Source organism: Watersipora subatra, chromosome 11 (assembly GCF_963576615.1).
Source record: "Watersipora subatra chromosome 11, tzWatSuba1.1, whole genome shotgun sequence".
In the NCBI taxonomy this organism is placed as follows: domain Eukaryota; kingdom Metazoa; phylum Bryozoa; class Gymnolaemata; order Cheilostomatida; family Watersiporidae; genus Watersipora; species Watersipora subatra.
Window position 1 is genome coordinate 2,233,180 of NC_088718.1, and position 17,727 is coordinate 2,250,906.

The 17,727-nt window shown below is 37.8% G+C and overlaps 1 protein-coding gene across 1 annotated transcript; it reads right to left on the reverse strand.

The window, feature by feature from the left end:
* Window positions 1-403: 403 nt before the first annotated feature.
* On the reverse strand, window positions 404-7,254 carry LOC137408693 (uncharacterized). Its single transcript, XM_068095271.1, has 4 exons — window positions 7,178-7,254; window positions 5,753-5,900; window positions 1,770-1,851; window positions 404-1,095 (listed from the first exon to the last, which is right to left on the reverse strand). Exons 1-4 carry the CDS (start codon window positions 7,252-7,254, stop codon window positions 404-406), a joined length of 999 nt encoding a protein of 332 aa, XP_067951372.1.
* Window positions 7,255-17,727: the final 10,473 nt, after the last annotated feature.

Sequence of the window (17,727 nt, forward strand, 5' to 3'; positions counted from 1 at the left end):
GCTATTTGTGTAGAGCGCCCTGTACGCTCTTTGTAGCTTATGTAAGGTAAGACAAATTCTAAACTGAATAATTTATTTTCAGATTTCGTTAACAGTAGTCCAGTGTTTATTTTGACACTAAATTTAAGTCTATGTTATTTGTGTAGAAAAAACCGTCTGTTGTAGTTGTCCGCTCAATAAATGGAACAGCTAAATAAAAACATTATGGAATTTGAATTTAACAGAAAATAAGGTAAGATGAAAAAGTTGCATACAAATCTGTAAAAATAATTTCTCATAAATGACAAGCATTCATCCATCTGGTATATACATGTATGATATGATAGCCTCTAGTAGTTACTGTTGTCCGGCTTCAGCCAGATGAACGTCCGAAGTGAAAGCGTAATGAATCGTGCCTTTTGGATTAAAACGTTTTTTGCTCCTTTTTTCTCCCTGCATTCGCAGTCTCACCAAGTTTGAGCTGAGTGAAATACTTGACCCTCGTGCTGGTGCCAGAATGCTTTGCCTTCTTGAAATGTTTTGCTGCCTGCGTTGCGTCAGGGGTAGAGACCGTATTTTGTGCCGGAGGAGATGATTCAACACTCAGCTTGGTTTGCGATGTCTGGCATACATTCTGACAGATGCTTTTTGATGCAGCCAATGAAGAAAGTGATATGTTGAGGTCGGAGTTGTCGGCTCCCTTGTTGGAGTTACTAGAAGCCTCTGTTGAAACTGAAACTTTATCGGTACTGACTGTCCTCGGTGGGCCGAATGTTTCATAAAAGTTCTTGGTTCGAGACTTAGAAAGGGCAAATTGATCTGATGACATAGAAAGGTCAAGCTGTGAGAGGTCGAGTATGAGCTCGTCGCTACTGGAGGTAGGTGATGCCTGCTGTGGATTGTCATTGTTCAGCCCAGCAGTGGCTGATGGGGCCGGTGAGCCAAAGCTCGAGTTTGCGGCGAGAGAAGTAGAAGCCGTGGAGGATATAATTTCGTTCTCTGGTATAAAGCCTAGATTTTCATTTCGAATGCTAATGATGCTGCCCATTCGGCGAGGTCTGTGACGATTGGGCTGCTGAATGCATTGATCATCAGAGAGCTTCTCGTATGGCTTATCTACAACAATAGAAGCCTTCCTACTGATTTTTTTCATCACCTAGCAGATGTTCCTGCAGGTCAAGAGTGTTAATACTTGTTTCAATGTTATATGCAATAAATATATGGAATGAAATTAACTGGCATTCTATCACGTCTGCGAGGATCACTTAACAACATTTATAGGCACATCTAAGCATTGGTAATACTTCAACAAGGATTAAGCGAGGAGAGTGGAGAACTGACAATTTAACATTGACATGCAAAGGAAGTGACATCATATAGTAGCTATCAAAATAGTGTCTCATTGCTGTAATTAACACATACATTTAGAACCACCCTATAAGAGGGTGAATGAAGGAGAAATAGTTGTCCGAGAACTTCAACTCCGTATTGATTGGAAGGAGTTCAGATTGCTAGAGAATCTATAAATTTTACAAGATGTATAGCAATACATGGCACTATTCGACGCTTATGACAACAGGCCACAATCATCGCAGGCACTTGCATGACTTGTCATAAAAAGACACAAAAGCACCATCACCACAGATACACCCACCTATTTGCACTTACATGTATATACATGTCTATGATCAATTGCTGGAATCTGAAACAATGTTAACATATACTATAGGCATAGACATATGAATGATATTATGCAAACGAGTATCAACGATTGAACCAAAGTCTCATACCTGGATTCAGCTGAATGTCTGACGAAGGAGCCTCGATATGAGCAGTGACCTCACTCGAGCCAGCAGGCTCTGTTCTCCGCACCTGCAGAAAACTTGCGTACGGTAAGGAGTTCTTACCTTCAAGACTTACGTATAATATAAACTTTAAATTCACTGCAAGTCAGTTTATCTTACTAAACTCACACTTAAAACTAAGTTTTAGTATGTATTTTTAACTATTTTACTGAATTTCAATTTTTCATCACAAAGATTTTGTCTTTCATCAGTTTCTGTCTTCACTGTGACTATAACATTTAGCGTGTCTGGTTAAAACCTTTGTCAACCTAATTAAACAAGAAAGGTCGAGCGATGCAATTATCGAAAGCCGTCTCTCGCACACTTGACCATTTAATGGCCATCGAAAAGAAAAGTGAAATTTTCTTTACTATACAGGACGCACATACCTTTGAAGGAACCCAAAGGTATGTGACTTGAGCTGGTACATGTAGCGAGTAGAGCAGAGAGGAAGCAAAGACGTATCAATGCTAATTACACTGTATTAGGCTGTATGTTACTGTACACTTAAAAAGGAATTTTTTTAGCAGACTAAAAGAAGTTGTTTAATCCTGTCCAATTTTTCAACTAGTTTTAAAAGATGTTTAACACTTTTGGGTCCTAAAAAGCAGAAATGGCCAGGAAGACACGGCTTTCCTGCTGATGCAGAAAGTGCTCTAAGAAAACAAGCTAACTTGGTGCAATGTAGAAGATAGCCTACTTGATCACTTATTGAGGATGATGCTTGCTGGTGCGCTGTAAATGCTGGTGCAGACAATTGCTAGCTAGCTAACGCTTGTAAAATGATCCAGAGAAGGTTGTACAGTAGTTGGTCTTGTATGAAATGTGCACAAGAATCAATGTAGCCATACATACAGAAGTTGTACATATCTATACCCTAGAGGGCGGGGCTTTAGCAAGTTCTAGAAGGTAATGTGAATGTGTCAACTATCTTGAGTAGCTAGTTATAAATGAGTTACATACATCAATGGTTTGTATTTACGTAGTAGAAAACAGGCCCGCCTGCCAAAACATGATAAACCAGAAAATCAGAATAAAATAAATAAAGCAAAACATAAAATGAAATGGATAAAAGATGAAAACAATTATACAGTATTGTTTTTATGTACCAGTCCACATCAGTAAATTAAACACTTAAAATCTTTCTGCAGATGTAGGTTTTTCTAAATGGTTGCTTCTCTTGAATGCTGATCCCGTTGCAGGGTCTCCAATTGCTTCAAGTTGTCAGTCATAAGCTCCTCGGGCTTGCTTAAATAGATTTCTTTATTTTAATAATGATTGCGATTGTTGATTGGTTGCAACCATACTCCTTGGCAATATTGATAATACGGGCGCCTTCTTCCTATTTATTTATGACCTCCAACTTTGTTGTCATAGAAATCATTTTTCCTTCGTCCTGTAACGTTTGTATCGGTCTCAAATTCCATAGCTAATGAATTAAATATAGATACTTGTAGTTATATACGTATGCTGAATAAAGGTTTATAATAAAAGTGAGTATAACGTTAAAAATGAATATTTGCTCTCGCTTATGTACTTTTCACAAAATTTCCCACTTGGAATGCCGACCTGAAAGAAATCAGTCATCTTGTCTATTCTAAACGTTGCGGAAATGTTTTCGTCGAACCGCATTCCGGCGTCTTTGTTATTTCGACGTACGTATTAAGCACACTGACTGCTAAATTTGAACTCGACCGAGAATTTTCTTAAATTTGCATTGTGAAATAAAATCCGTATGGTGAGGTGAAAACCGCATCATGCTCAACTTCGTAAGGTGAAAAAATTGTATATCAGGGTAATCATATCCTGAGGGTGCACTGTAGTTGCATTCTTTTCGACGCAACGTCATGACTTTGTTGCTTTGCCTAATCCAGGCCATAGTTTTAAGTAGGAAGTCATGGAGAGTGGAGTAAATACCAGCACTGGAAAAAATTCAAAGGTAAATTTTGCTCCAATTACTTTCAAGTATGGTTGTGAGAGGTATCTACATGTAGATATATAAAACCAGGAGTATTGTGGATTGTTTCCAGGTTTGCATACAATATTGGTTTTTTCAAAATGTTCTTCTCAAGTTCATTGCCAGCACTAAAATTTGAAAAGTTATTTGCACAAAGAGGTGCCAAGTGCATAGTAGACGAAGTGTTGCTCATTGCATGAAGTCTTTCATCACCATGGCAGGTGAACATAGGCCAGTAAATGAGTATGGTGATGGCTGTGCTATATTTGAGAGTGTAGCTAAACCCAACCAGAAAGATTTTTGCTTTATGATGGTTTCATAAGAATGCAATCATTTACTGATTATTTTGCAGGGCAAGGGAAGTAGAAATTTTTTCTGTTCTAAAACACCAGCAAAGGACAATAAACTGTGTTTCCACATCTTTCCATCGGAAGAAAAATGCCTAGACAGACGTATCAAGTGGAGATATGCTGTGAAACGTAAAGACTAGATGCCTTCCAAATACTCTGTTCTTTGCAGTGATCATTTTACAACAGACTCCTATTGCAGACCTCCTGATATGAAGATGGCTGCCGTACTAAAGCCTACTGCTGTACCAGGTACATTTGATTTTCTCCCAAAATACTTACAACCGACTCAACCAATGCATAGACGACTGCTATGCCGACCAACACCATCTACATCATCTACACAGGACTGAGATGAGCCAGCCATGGAACCTTCACTTTGCTCTGAAGAGCCAACGGCCGCCAAGCAATTTGAAGAGGTCATTCCTGACCCTCTGCAAAAGCGCCCACGAGGTAGACCAAAGGTCGCACCAGAGATACGTACACCGAATCTTTTAAAGAAAGTCAACACGCTTAACCACAAGCTTCAAAGGCTTCAGAACACCACACATATTCAGAAGAATTCGCTTGCATTACTGAAAAAAAATCTAAAGCGCTAAGCTTGACTCGATAGATGGTTGCCTGCAAGAGCTAGTAGAAAATGAAGCCAAAAACCGAAGGACGGAAAATGATCTACAGTCCAAAAATCAAAGAATTTGCTATCACCATGTACTACTATTCTCCAAAAGCATACGCCTATCTTAGTACGTTGTTCAAACTTCCTAACACAGAAACTCAAAGACACTGGCTCGAGTCTGTAGTCTATGATCCTGGCTTTTTAACAGACGTCATTGAAATAATCAGTAAAAAGACATGTGCAATCAATGTATACAGTCTCGTGATGGATTGCATCTCGTGAGCAATTTGCATCAGGAATTTTCATGCTCAGTCCACAGCACAGCATTAGTTAAAACTATCACCTCAAAATCAGTCAGGATTAGAATTCACCAAGAGGCTACAAAAGTAATTGTTAACAAAAATAATCTCAGATCAAGGCTCAGCTGACTGGTCATCTTTAGTCATATCTAGCCCTAAACAGTATGTCTAGAAAAGTGTAACATATGTCGCGTTTTTCTACAATGTTGTTGATGCTGTTTGCATAACAACCAAGACTCAACATTTATATTCATTGCAGACTGCGATCAGTGTACCTTTTACCAGTGTGTATGCATTTGAAATCAGTTTGTACACCTATCTACCCGACATGTTAGCCCAAAGCATAGGGTAACATTGATAACTTTGTAATATTTTTGGAATTAGTGGTCATAAATGTCAAATTACATGTAGCAACAAAAATGTCTCTTTATTCTTTCAATGTAAACAATGATGACTCACTTGCCTGACTAGATGAAAGTAAACAAAGCAATGACGTTGTGTCACAAAGAATGTGGCTATTTGTGTAGGACACCATGGTTTCGCATTGCCCAGTCTAGTATAGTTAATAGGTCTATCTATGCTTCCAGTAAATGATACCTGCCGGTTAAGCCAAATATGGTCCTAGAAACCCATCTACTAACTTATTCATTTGTACAAGCGTTAATTTGTGACCAAATCATTGAATAACCTGTGAGAAAACAAAACTCTACCTGCTGTTCATGCTTGTTTAGCGTCCAGCTATCGATATCAATTCTAAAGTCTTTCTCTCTCCTGTCGTCATCGATATCGACTGTCGGTGCCTCATTCTCGTATAGATCCTGGTTGACTCTCTTTAGATTTTGAAGAGTTGGTAACCAGCTACAAGCAAAAATAGCATAAACATTATTACTCAGCCTCTCTAGTTACTATGTGGGACAATAGAGTTACTCAGCCTCTAAAGTTAGTATGTGAGACAATAGAGTTACTCAGTCTCTCTAGTTAGTATGTGGGACAATAGAGTTACTCAACCTCTCTAGTTAGTATGTGGGATAATAGAGTTACTCAGACTCTCTAGTTAATATGTGGGACAATAGAGTTACTCATCCTCTCTAGTTAGTATGTGGGACAATAGAGTTACTCAGCCTCTCTAGTTAGTATGTGGGACAATAGAGTTACTCAGCCTCTCTAGTTAGTATGTGGGACAATAGAGTTACTCAGCCTCTAAAGTTAGTATGTGGGACAATAGAGTTACTTAACAAATTTACATGATGGAGGTGTATTGTAGCAAATGCACACAACTGCATTACATTGATCAGTGAATTATTCACAAAATGTCAGTGGTTTAGACATCTTTTGAAAAAAATATTTATTAACACTTTGGGTCTCATTTCTGCACAAACACTTTTGTGACCCGAGTGCCAATTTCGTGTTTCTGCGAATCTGCAGTGGCTCAGAATCTATGAGAATTAACAACCGGGGAATTAGCATAAAATGTTTACAAAATATCTACAAACCTGATATATTCATAAAGAAACATATTTAGATTACCTATGGAGTAATTTTTGACAAAGGATGTTTATGTTATAGGACACCAAACATGTTACCAAACATATGTTAATCATCTTAATATTGCATAATGTTAATATACTCTATAATAATGGTTAATATTGCTTGGATCGCATCGTCAATTTAAATATTTATGTTCATCGTAACAGTTTGGTACTTTTACAATTTCTTATTGATTCTTCATGATCTTTCATATAGCAATGCAACTGAGTTGTGACAACCAATTTGCGATCCATAGAGGAAGCATCAATTCATCGCTTTTGTTGCACACTCTTGCATAAAATGACTCCTGACTTTTAACGTTTTCTTCTGTCTATCTCGTTTGTGGCGCTCCGGTCCTGAACATCAGCCAACAGGGTTTTAACTTCTCTTTTCATGTATTCATTTTTTACTCATCTGAATGTTTTATTCTGATCTTCCCTTGCCAGTAGTCTGATATACTTCTCATAAAATGGCTTCTGGTTTTAGCTTCAATTTCGCTTTCACTCGCTTTCACTCGCTTTCACTCGCTTTCACTCGCAACTCATTCTATTAGATGGTCATGTCCCTTTTTCCTACCATTCCCGTTCCAGATAATTGCTTCCACTGACCCCTCTTCTATTTTCACCTTTTTCACCTTGCTGCAAGTACAAGCATGCTCAGTGTTGTGCGGCAATGCTCTATTCATCGTCTCTCTGCTGATCCATTCTTATCCATTTTCTCACCTGTCTTCCTGACTACCTATTCATCTCATCCAGCTGTTGTATTTCTACTTGCTAATACAAGGTTAGTTATTCGCACCTACCTAACTCTATGTTTTGTACATGCATCATATCATTAATGTATAATGTATACAGTAATTTATACTTATGTATATGCTCCAATGTACTCCTGCAGCTTTTCATTATGTACTTGTTTGGATTGTGCTGTCTATGAGATCTTACTGTACTCTCTGACCGATTACCTCGCTGTCTTATCTCTTAGGCGGTTGCAATGCTTGTTGTTTCCTTTTTGTTTTAGTAGTAAACTTTTAAAGACTGTCAGCTCTCAGCTTGCACTGCTAGACTCCTTTTTAGATGTTGTCACGATTATTCTGTAGTAGCATTTTTAGTTTTCTTAAATTGGTGCCCATTCGTTTGTTTCCTACTCTTTCTTGCTATAGTTGCTATATTTAAGCCTGTGGTCCTTACTGTCTGTAATGTTCTAGTCTCAGTGTATTTGCTGGTGCTAGAGCGGCCGTAATTTTAGTTTGCCTACCAAGTTGAACAATTAGCACATTTCAATAAAAACTAATTTTTATCAATGTATTTTTTCATCTCTTTATATGTATGCTTATAATGAATAGTTTATGAAAATATTTGTTTCAGCATGCAGTGTTGTTAAAATATTAAAGGTCTTGGAACCAATTAAACTCATGTTATATTTATTTATCTTAGAGCAGGGGAGAGCCTTCAATGTAATGATGCTGTACATAATAGCTTCAGTTCCATGCATGTATAAGGAGAATGACTTTTACACACTCCCATATCGACTTCAATATACAAATATTGACCATTTACATTTCTAATTATCACCACTGCTGCAGCTCTCAAAGGCTCATTAAAAATCAATAGCCATTTTAAACCTGCTTCAACATGTCACACTGGCATCTTTAAATTGGTTTATAAATTGAATGCCCTGTTTCACCTTGCTAGGTTACAGTTTTTTAGGTACAAAGGCATATCAATAGTAAAACCATAGAAATACCTCCAATCCAATTTTTATTTAAATACAGGTGGTTGAGGCGTGTAATGCTGAAATGATAGAATTTAGTAAGGTGTTTTCCATGTATTAAAATTCTAGACTGATTCATAAAAAGATTCCTTCTAGAGTGAACATTCTTCTGTTGATGGGGCTTAACAATAGCAAAGCAACGTCACAATTTGGTGTGTTATTAATGATGTAAGTGGAAATAACTCCATGCTTCACTCTGTCTCTTATAAGGATGTCACGAAAAGGATCATATTAAAATAATATAATCTACAAAGATTGTAAGTTTTTTTATGGCTGGCAAAATGAAAAAAACAGTTTTTATAATCTAAACCGGCCAACAAGTTGAGCGCATTTCATAGAGTTACACCCTTAGTCAGATCAGGTTAATCTTTAATAACATGATTGTCAATGAGTTGGTCTTATGTCTATGTATGGGTTTCTTTTATGCAATCAACTCTAATGAATGTGTCTATGAGGCAGATAATATTAGGTTTACTGATAAGAGGTGCAATTCTGTGTTTTTTAGTGCGAGTAAAATTGAACTGATTACAAACTTGGTATAAATTGTTTCAGCGCAGTGTTATTTACAATATTGGTAGTGGGAAATTTGTGTTAACGAATGATACAGCAAGAGAGGATAAATCTAGAATTAATTCTTAAACATACATGTGAGATGTTGAATTTTTGGGGGAAATCTTTTCTTGGCGGTTTTTGCCTGTAAAGAAATTATTTACATACCGCATGTTATCTATTGTGCAGATATAGTGTTTAGCTCACTCCTCTTTTGCCCTTACATATGAGAGTTTATACTAAATGTGGTGTCTGCTAACTTTTCTTTACCCTCTGTCTCTATTATCTATCTTACAGCTCAGCCACTTACCTTTTTCTACTGAAATGCAGAAACGGTCTTTACTGAATTGTAGAGTCTTTCTGCTTCTCTTGACCCTCTGGTTCTGTTATCTTCAGAGCTTCTCAATATCGTCATATGCACAGTACTCCTGGACAGCTGGATCCAGCCTTCCCTTTTTGCTGAGACTGTTTCCATATCGGCGGGTTACCAAATGTTTGCATTTCAAATTTCTGGTTGCATGTCCAAAGGTTTATATGTTATGGTGATCACAAATCAAGGTTTGACCACGAAAAAACATCTCGTCATGCCTACCTATATTTTGTACATAATTCGTAAACTGATTTTGATAACTTGGTTTTTATGATTAAATAAACACAGTACATAGTAATTTTGAGTGTATGACGAGTGAAGTTACTAGGGAGGTCTACTAAAATGTAACGCTATAAACTGGCATTTAGCGCTGCAAATGGCTTCACACATGTACTAGACTTTTGTTAAGGTTTCTAAGAAACTTCAAGCCTCATCGACTCCAGTAGACTAGGAATCCAGTGAGAGAACAACTCTAACTTCATCTATGCTAGCCAACTAGATTTCCTGCCACTATTTCAACTTTATGTGTTTATTATGGCGCTGGTAGACTTGCTGCTCACTTGAGGCTGGTTCACGCTATATCGCCATATCTCAGCGTTGATGGTAACAATATTGACACTATCACAAACCCATTCACCTTTGCATCAACAAATACTCCCTAACAAAGTGGTCTCATTTTTCTTTTTTACTTTTCGCAATAGAACCTCCATGGTTCTCATGTCACCAAATCAAATAGTAGTGAAAAAAGTAGTGGGTGGGGGGAGTTGAGTAACGCAAAAAACATCGGTGGTGTTAGGAAGAGCATCTAACCACAAGCAATCCAGTGCTAAAATCTAAAGCCTGCCTAAAACAAGTCTCAGGTAGCCACTCACAGGGCTGTCAGACAATAACAAATTTATTAGTTATTTTTGTGTAATATAAGACAGCATCTGGAACAAAAATGTCAATGCTCGTACTATGACTGCGAGTTGATACTGAAGGGTGCTGTTCATGTAAGACTAGCATTAAACCCGGCATTGTACAGGATTCCCTTTATTTTTTATCAGATATTTCAGAATTTTAATATAATCAGAACTTTTCAATCAGTGTGCATGTAGATTTTGAACACAATTTATATAATATATGTATAAGTTGATTATATGTAATTGTATTATATGTATTAAATTATATTATTATTAAATTATATTATAACATATCATATTAAATGAATTATATTATATATTATTATATTCTATACTGGCATTAAATCTGGCATTGCCCAGGATCTCATTTGTTTTTAATCAGATAGCCGGCAGCAAGTGTGTAGATTTTCAATGTAAGCTTTCACAACAGCGATACGTGAACATGTTCATTGAAGGAAATTGTACTTAATGCGTGTGAAGGTGCTTTCTTGAGTTTCTTATCAGATAAATTATCTTAAGATAGGTATCTTTCATTTTCAATAAGATAGTCTGCAGGTGGGTGTTTAAGATGCAGGTTCACAGGAACCAGATGGAGTTTTGAAGCAAAATATATTGACGACTCGACGGAAGGCACGGAGCATAATGCGTGAGAAGTTTTGACGAAATATGTTTTGTTACCAATTTGCTTATCACTGAAGGCTGTCATGAATAAACAAACGGCTAAGATTAGAAGTTTTACTAGCACCGCGAATACTGGTGGTGCGTGTTGTATTGTGTTAATTCATAAAACGAGAAATATAATGAAATTTTATATAACAATAATGTATGAAATGTTATATAATAATAATGTGTACCAGAAAATACTAGTATATAATGTGAAGTAATTAGTGAACAAACTGTGTTGTGTAATATCACTGTTGTAGTGTTAGTCTATGACACGCAACAAAATCAGCCACAAAATGTGGAAACGTTTACACGGACTAACAGACAAACATTTAGATTTATATATAGACTAGCTGTGCTAGTATTAAAAATCAGCTTATTAGCAATGAGAGGTAATGAGAGTTGCCCGCCACTTGCTATTAGCCTGGCACATTGCCAATGGATAATTTGAGTAAGCTTACTAATAAGAGCTACCACTTCTCATGGCATTACGCCATAACTTTGCGTCATGACCGAAAGCGGTAGCCTTTTTGCTCCCATGTAGCGGCATATATTCCATAAAAAATCTATCAAGCTCGTGTGGTTTAGTTAGTAAGGTGTCAAACTGGTGAATGGAATGTTCCGGGATCAAATCCATCAGATTTCAAACTTTTAATGCCGGGATTTTAATAGCTATAGCTCGAGCTACACACATACCCACATACAAACCAACTTTGAGAAATATAGGCAATATATATAGAGATTAATGTACATTGTATATAGATTACCAACTAGCTATAAACCAGATATCTGCTAGCTTTTTCCTCTTCACTCAGCTTGACAGTTACTTTAAACCACTGGGCTACTTGCAATCTCATCTTTCTCAAAAAAGACTTGCTTAAAGAAAGTCAGGATTATGAGAGAGGATATTGTAGGACGGAGAGACAAGATTCAGAGAAAGAGAAGTCTATGGAGATGCTTGGCTGCTATAGCCTTAGTTCCTGGCAGGTTCAATGGATGGCAGCGCAGAATATCTCCTCTAACCAGGTGTCTGCGGAGGCCTGTGTTGGCTACTGTACTGACAGACTCCACATGTACTCCTACTATCAAGTGCGCCACTACAAAAATACTATTAATAATCATGATAATAAAACATAAAATTAACAATTATTGTAAACAATAGCATTCTTGGACAACCACTTATTACCTTTATTCCCTGATACAGTGGTTCGTAGAGTTGTCGATGTATTAGGTATATATAATATTGACCCTTTGAGCTCAAGCTATCTTCATCAATTTGTGTCGGTTTCCCTGGGCAACTTGCCAAAAAGTAGGACAATTTGAAATCTACTAAATATATATAAATATACTCAAAACTGAATGATATTTGGTGAAACTCTGGAAAACAAGTCCACCCACAGCAACACGCTGTAAATGTAGCCAAATAAAAAGATATTTTAATGCTTTTCTTGGCTACAGCCGTCTAAAGCTGCCCTAAACACTAATATACGATTATTTATGTATGTTATCAAATGGCTGGTCTAAGCTGTAGTTGTTTTTCAATCTATGTTCAAATGTACATGTACATATATTTCAGTCAGTTAAAAAAACTGATGATTCAAATTGCCTGGAACTTGACAGTTTGGTAACGGTGCATCTTAGGTTGGTACAACGCGCATACAACGCATGCGCAACGGACAAACATTGTGGATACAACGCACCAACGGTCAATAGAAGGTAAATAGGATACATGGTGTAATGTTTTAGACCTGTTTTATTAACAGACTATAAATATAAATAGAATATTGAATAATAATATAATATCATTGCTATTATTATTATTACACATTAATATCATTAATAATATTAATGTGCTAACAGTGTCACGTTGTGGGCGCATGCGTTGTTAATTACTTGTGTCAGGGTTGTATCCACAATGTTTGTGCGTTGCAAGTGCCTTGAATGTGCGTTGCGCATGCGTTGTATGCGCGTTGTACCGACCTAAGATGCACCGTTACCGACAGTTTTACATAGAAGCCTCTGTTTGACAACATGGTGTTAACAGATTGCTTTAACTGAACATGACCAAGGGGAGTTTTAAAAATAAACTCACACACAATTTTGTGAATTCATCAGAACGGATCGGTGTTTTTCGATCATCAGTGATTGTTTTTGATGTTTGAGGCGATCTGACCGTCAGGATGTTTCAAAATTAAAATCGTCAAAACTTGATCGGTTAAAGTGCAAATAATAGAGAAATACTAATACTCTTGAAAAACTTACAAAGATTTTGTGTAAGTTAATTATAAGAAATATCTAAAATAAGTCTAAAAACAGTGCAATAATAGCCCATGTTCAACAATGAAACCTGTTAGCACTGGTATTCTTTAATGTGCTATGTTGCTTGATCTTTAGCCTGTGTTACCACAATTGCCCTAATTACGGCAACTACATGCAATAGGATTAGCTTAGGGTCTTATATCATGACTCTATGATTGTAAATAGGTTCGCCTGTTAATTTTCAGCCACATCAAAGCTTATGTCGATGCGATGATAAATTGCAAACAAAAGGACTGGCAGACAACTCCTCTTGTTCACAGAATCTCTCTGAGATAGGAACAGCACAGCACATGTGTGCTTGTCTTGTAAGTTGCTATCTCAACAGTATTTGACAGCAGATGCCGGAGGGTGTGTACAGAAAGGCTGCCTCCTTTGTGAACTGGAAGTCATGCCTCGACATCAGAGCTTAATACGTTCTAGTACTGAGTTCGTATGTCAATTCTCTTGTATCTCAAAGCAAAAATTTGCTTCGAATTTCCCCTGTATCTCAAATTTCTCACATGTTGAGACAATAGTATGTTGAAGTATGACAGCATTTTGTTCTCTAGGAAGCTCTTTTGTCACAGAGCTGTTTGCTTTGACCGTCACGCAATTTAGGTAATGTTTGGTAGTGTCCGCCTTTAATTTCCATGGCTTCTCATTATATGTTGATTTTACCCTACATATGATAGTATGGACCTAAGGCTATGCGTGCCTAAGGACAAAGCAAAAGTATGTCTCGAACACTAAACAGCAAAATGTACGAAATGATGCAAGGTGATGCTCAAACCTTGCGTGTGATTGGCTGATGAGGCTTTAAAATCTATATCCCCTAATAATCCCCCTCATGTCAGTCCGTATTGGTCCGTGTAAATGCCATGCATTCTTACAAGTTTCGGCCGATTTAATACTTCTGGTCACTAAAAATATTAGGTTTCAAAATTCTGTCTGGTTCCTGAGAACATCAGAGAATATCCAGCAGGTGGGTGTTTAAGGGGCTGGTTCTCAGGAACCAGCCCCTTAAACACCCGCTGACTATCAGATAAAAAATGAAAGAACTCCTCGGCATCACCAGGTTTACCGGCATCACCAGGTTTACCGGCATCACCAGGTTTACCGGCATCACCAGGTTTACCGGCATCACCAGGTTTACCGGCATCACCAGGTTTACCGGCATCACCAGGTTTACCGGCATCACCAGGTTTATCGGCATCACCAGGTTTACGGGCACCACCAGGTTTACGGGCACCACCAGGTTTACCGGCATCACCAGGTTTACCGGCATCACCAGGTTTACCGGCATCACCAGGTTTACCGGCATCACCAGGTTTACCGGCACCACCAGGTTTACCGGCATCACCAGGTTTACCGGCATCACCAGGTTTACCGGCATCACCAGGTTTACCGGCATCACCAGGTTTACTTCTGGTTTATCATAAAAGTTGGCTGCTGCTTTTTGATTGGCTGTCTCTGTAGAGTTTTTAACCACCAACTATCGCGGCTATGGCTGCTCTATAATTACCAGTGTTCCTAGCTTAGGCCAATGTGTAGACAACTTACACTTGTTCTATTCTTGCTCATTGACTTCTAAAGACTATGGAGTTGGTTAATAGCTCCGTGATTTTCACATGACAAAGGGCACAAAGGATTTGTGTTGGCAAGCGGCTTTAGCCACTTAAAGACACGATCAAGCGTGCCAGCGCATTTGGTTTTGTATACTATGAATGATCAGGCATCGAAGCGATAGGCTTCAAATTACCTGTCAAATGTTTGCAAAATCTTTTCTTGTACATGTCCATTGTCTCACTTCGCGAGTCTCCAGTCGCGTGACATTTCAGATCTAGCCTGGCAATCATTCAATAGGAAGGCTTCTAATACTGAAACCATGACTTGTTCCGCATCAGCTGCAAGGAAGCGTTGTGGTCTACTGCCATCTAATGTTGTGACCATTTATCAAACTCGCCATTACAAGCCTGGTTTGTTTCACTCTGCCTTGACAATGGGGTGTACAAAAAAGGGGAATTAAATATAAATATCTACTTTTAATTATGATCATGACATTGAGACAAATATTGTTATTATTTTTATTGTGACATCCTTATTATGATTATCGTGAGTGTGAGGCAGCTTTCCGCAATTACCAGATAGCCTCATAGTAAATAAAAAATGCAAATGTTTGACTTATTCTTCGATGTTGTCTTCTCCTGTAGGCTGTGTTATTTCTAAACTGTGTAACCCGTCGGTCTGTGTTTATTTGTTTAATCTCAACAGAAAACAGTTTAATGCTCCAAATTACCATTTACACTTGAAGATTGGTTTTAGTGGCATGGAAGGATGACTCCCACAGATACAAGGAGATGTTACAAATCTTGCAGAGGCCTTTAGTTAAAATTGATAGACAATTTGTGGTTGGTTGATTCAACAAAATAAAATTTGTGATTGGCTGCTTTAACTAAAATACAGGTTTTGATTACCTGATTTAATCAAAATATAGTTTGTGTTTGGTTGATTTAACCAAAATATAGTTTGTGTTTGGTTGATTTAACCCAAAATGTAGTTTGTGATTGGTTAATTCTTCCAAAATATAGTTTGTGATGGTTAATTTAGCAAAAATAAAACAAAATTTTATAAAAATAGTTATCGATAAAGCAATTGTTAACTATTTAGTTTACTGAATAAAAATGATTTCTACAGGTAACGCCTCCAACATAAAGTATAAAACAATGAGCAAGTCCTGGAGGAGGTCTGAGTGCAGCTGCGGTGATTTGTGACTTGAATTGCACAGAGTTGCGTTGCTCTATAAACTTGCTGGACAAGGTCTGCTGGGTCGGGCCACTTGCTGACCGGTTAAATTTGAGTCAGCAGCCTCAATGTGAAGGTTACCAACTAGTGGCAGCTCTAACACCATACAATGTAAGAATTGCTGCTGGTCAACAGCACTGGCTAGTATTACACAAGTAGTTAACAAGTGTATTGGTGAACCACCTGTTGGTGAAATATTAGAGCAAATCAATGAGTAATTATAGTTGTATTGTACCAGCATATATAATTACAATGTTTGAAAATCAATGATGCCTCATCGCAAATTAACAATTGCAGTTTTCCTGAAGTATGATAGCTGTCTATCCCTACTGGCTCTTTTGTAATAGTTAAACATAAAGATCTATCTGACATCTTCCATCACTACCTCTAGATAGTTGGTCACATGAGCAAATTTTTCAAAACAAAATTTTCTTATGAAAGTTAAACAAAGCATAACAATTGACTAGCTAATAAAATTAACCTTATGATTAAAATGCCATTCCCATTGTTATTTTTACTAGTACATTGACAGTCTAGTGTCCCGTGAGAGACTGACTGACAGGCGCGTTAATAAAGCACAGAGAATAATTATATACCCAATAATCTTTAAACAATGAAAGTGAATGATTAGATCAGGTGTTGGTGTGTCGGGCAACCAAACTGTATGTTGTGGGTTTCAATCCCATATGATGTAATCTTTTTTCAAAACTTCAATCGTGCCGGCGGATGAACAGTAAACTTATATTGTGTTATCTTGAATTCTAAGATTGTTCTTTCTTAAACATTAAATTTGTCTGCTACATGTATATATATAGCAAACATTATATATAGCAGTGCGATATATATATATATAGGACAGATATATATAGGACAGATGGTGCAGTTGGTAAGGTGTCTGGACCGTGACCATTAGGTCCTAGGTTCAAATCCTAGCCACCGCACCTTTCTGGTGGTCTTTTAACAAGACCCTTGCTTATATAATGTCTACAGCCTCCATGATGGGTGCAATGACCAAAGCCATGCCAGCTCGGACGTCGCCTGGTCAAACAAGGTCTGCGCTGCCTGTAGCTGAACCAGGACAGTGAAAATTGGGCTACTGGTTCAAAACGGATAAAATGGACTCGAACTGATAGCACAGACCTCATGCGGTGCTACTATATGAGTGAACCTCAAAAGTGGGGCTACATGGGAAGGATGTGTCAACTGTGGATAAACATGTGCCTGAATTGCCACTAACTGCTAAACAACTTGTAGCTCAGAGAAGTAACATAATTAAGCGGCACCTCATATCGGAACTTCAGGTAGGTTAAATTAGAAAACAGTATACCCATGTAACCTCAACCATTGAGGAGTGCCTACACAGTCACACATTTACAATCTTGTGCTGACTCACAGGTTGAAGAAGCCATGCAACTTTGACCTTGCCCCAAGGGTGAAAGAGCTTGCAGAGAATATCATCAATAAGGCCAGCTGCTGATTAGGAAAGCAGGGTACCACTACGGAGAGTCAGCAAGGTTGTACCTAGAAAGCTGTTAGGAGCCATTAACGTGGCACTGGAGTCGATCTCAACCGGATCGATCAGTGAGACTAATGCCTTAATCTATAGTACAGCAACCCTCGTCTTAGAGGAGATGGGTATTAAGCCACTGTTAACAAGGCTTCAAGCCATTCCGTTTTGGCACATGAGGTTACAGAATAAAATCAAGGACTTGCAAAAAAGTTAATGAGAGATCTAACCACAGTGTGGAGCGCCCAAAAAGGGAAGCCACAATGGAAGCTCTAGAATTTGCCAAACAGCAGCTAA

What these genes read in the sequence shown, in the direction of transcription:
- LOC137408693 (XM_068095271.1), bottom strand. Translation starts at nt 7,254, where the DNA reads ATGAATAGAGCATTGCCGCACAACACTGAGCATGCTTGTACTTGCAGC. An exon ending in AAGGTGAAAATAGAAGAGGG is followed by an intron (nt 5,901 to 7,177) that starts GTCAGTGGAAGC and finishes TTTTGCTTGTAG; the next exon opens with CTGGTTACCAACTCTTCAAA. An exon ending in TAAACAAGCATGAACAGCAG is followed by an intron (nt 1,852 to 5,752) that starts GTAGAGTTTTGT and finishes AGTTTTCTGCAG; the next exon opens with GTGCGGAGAACAGAGCCTGC.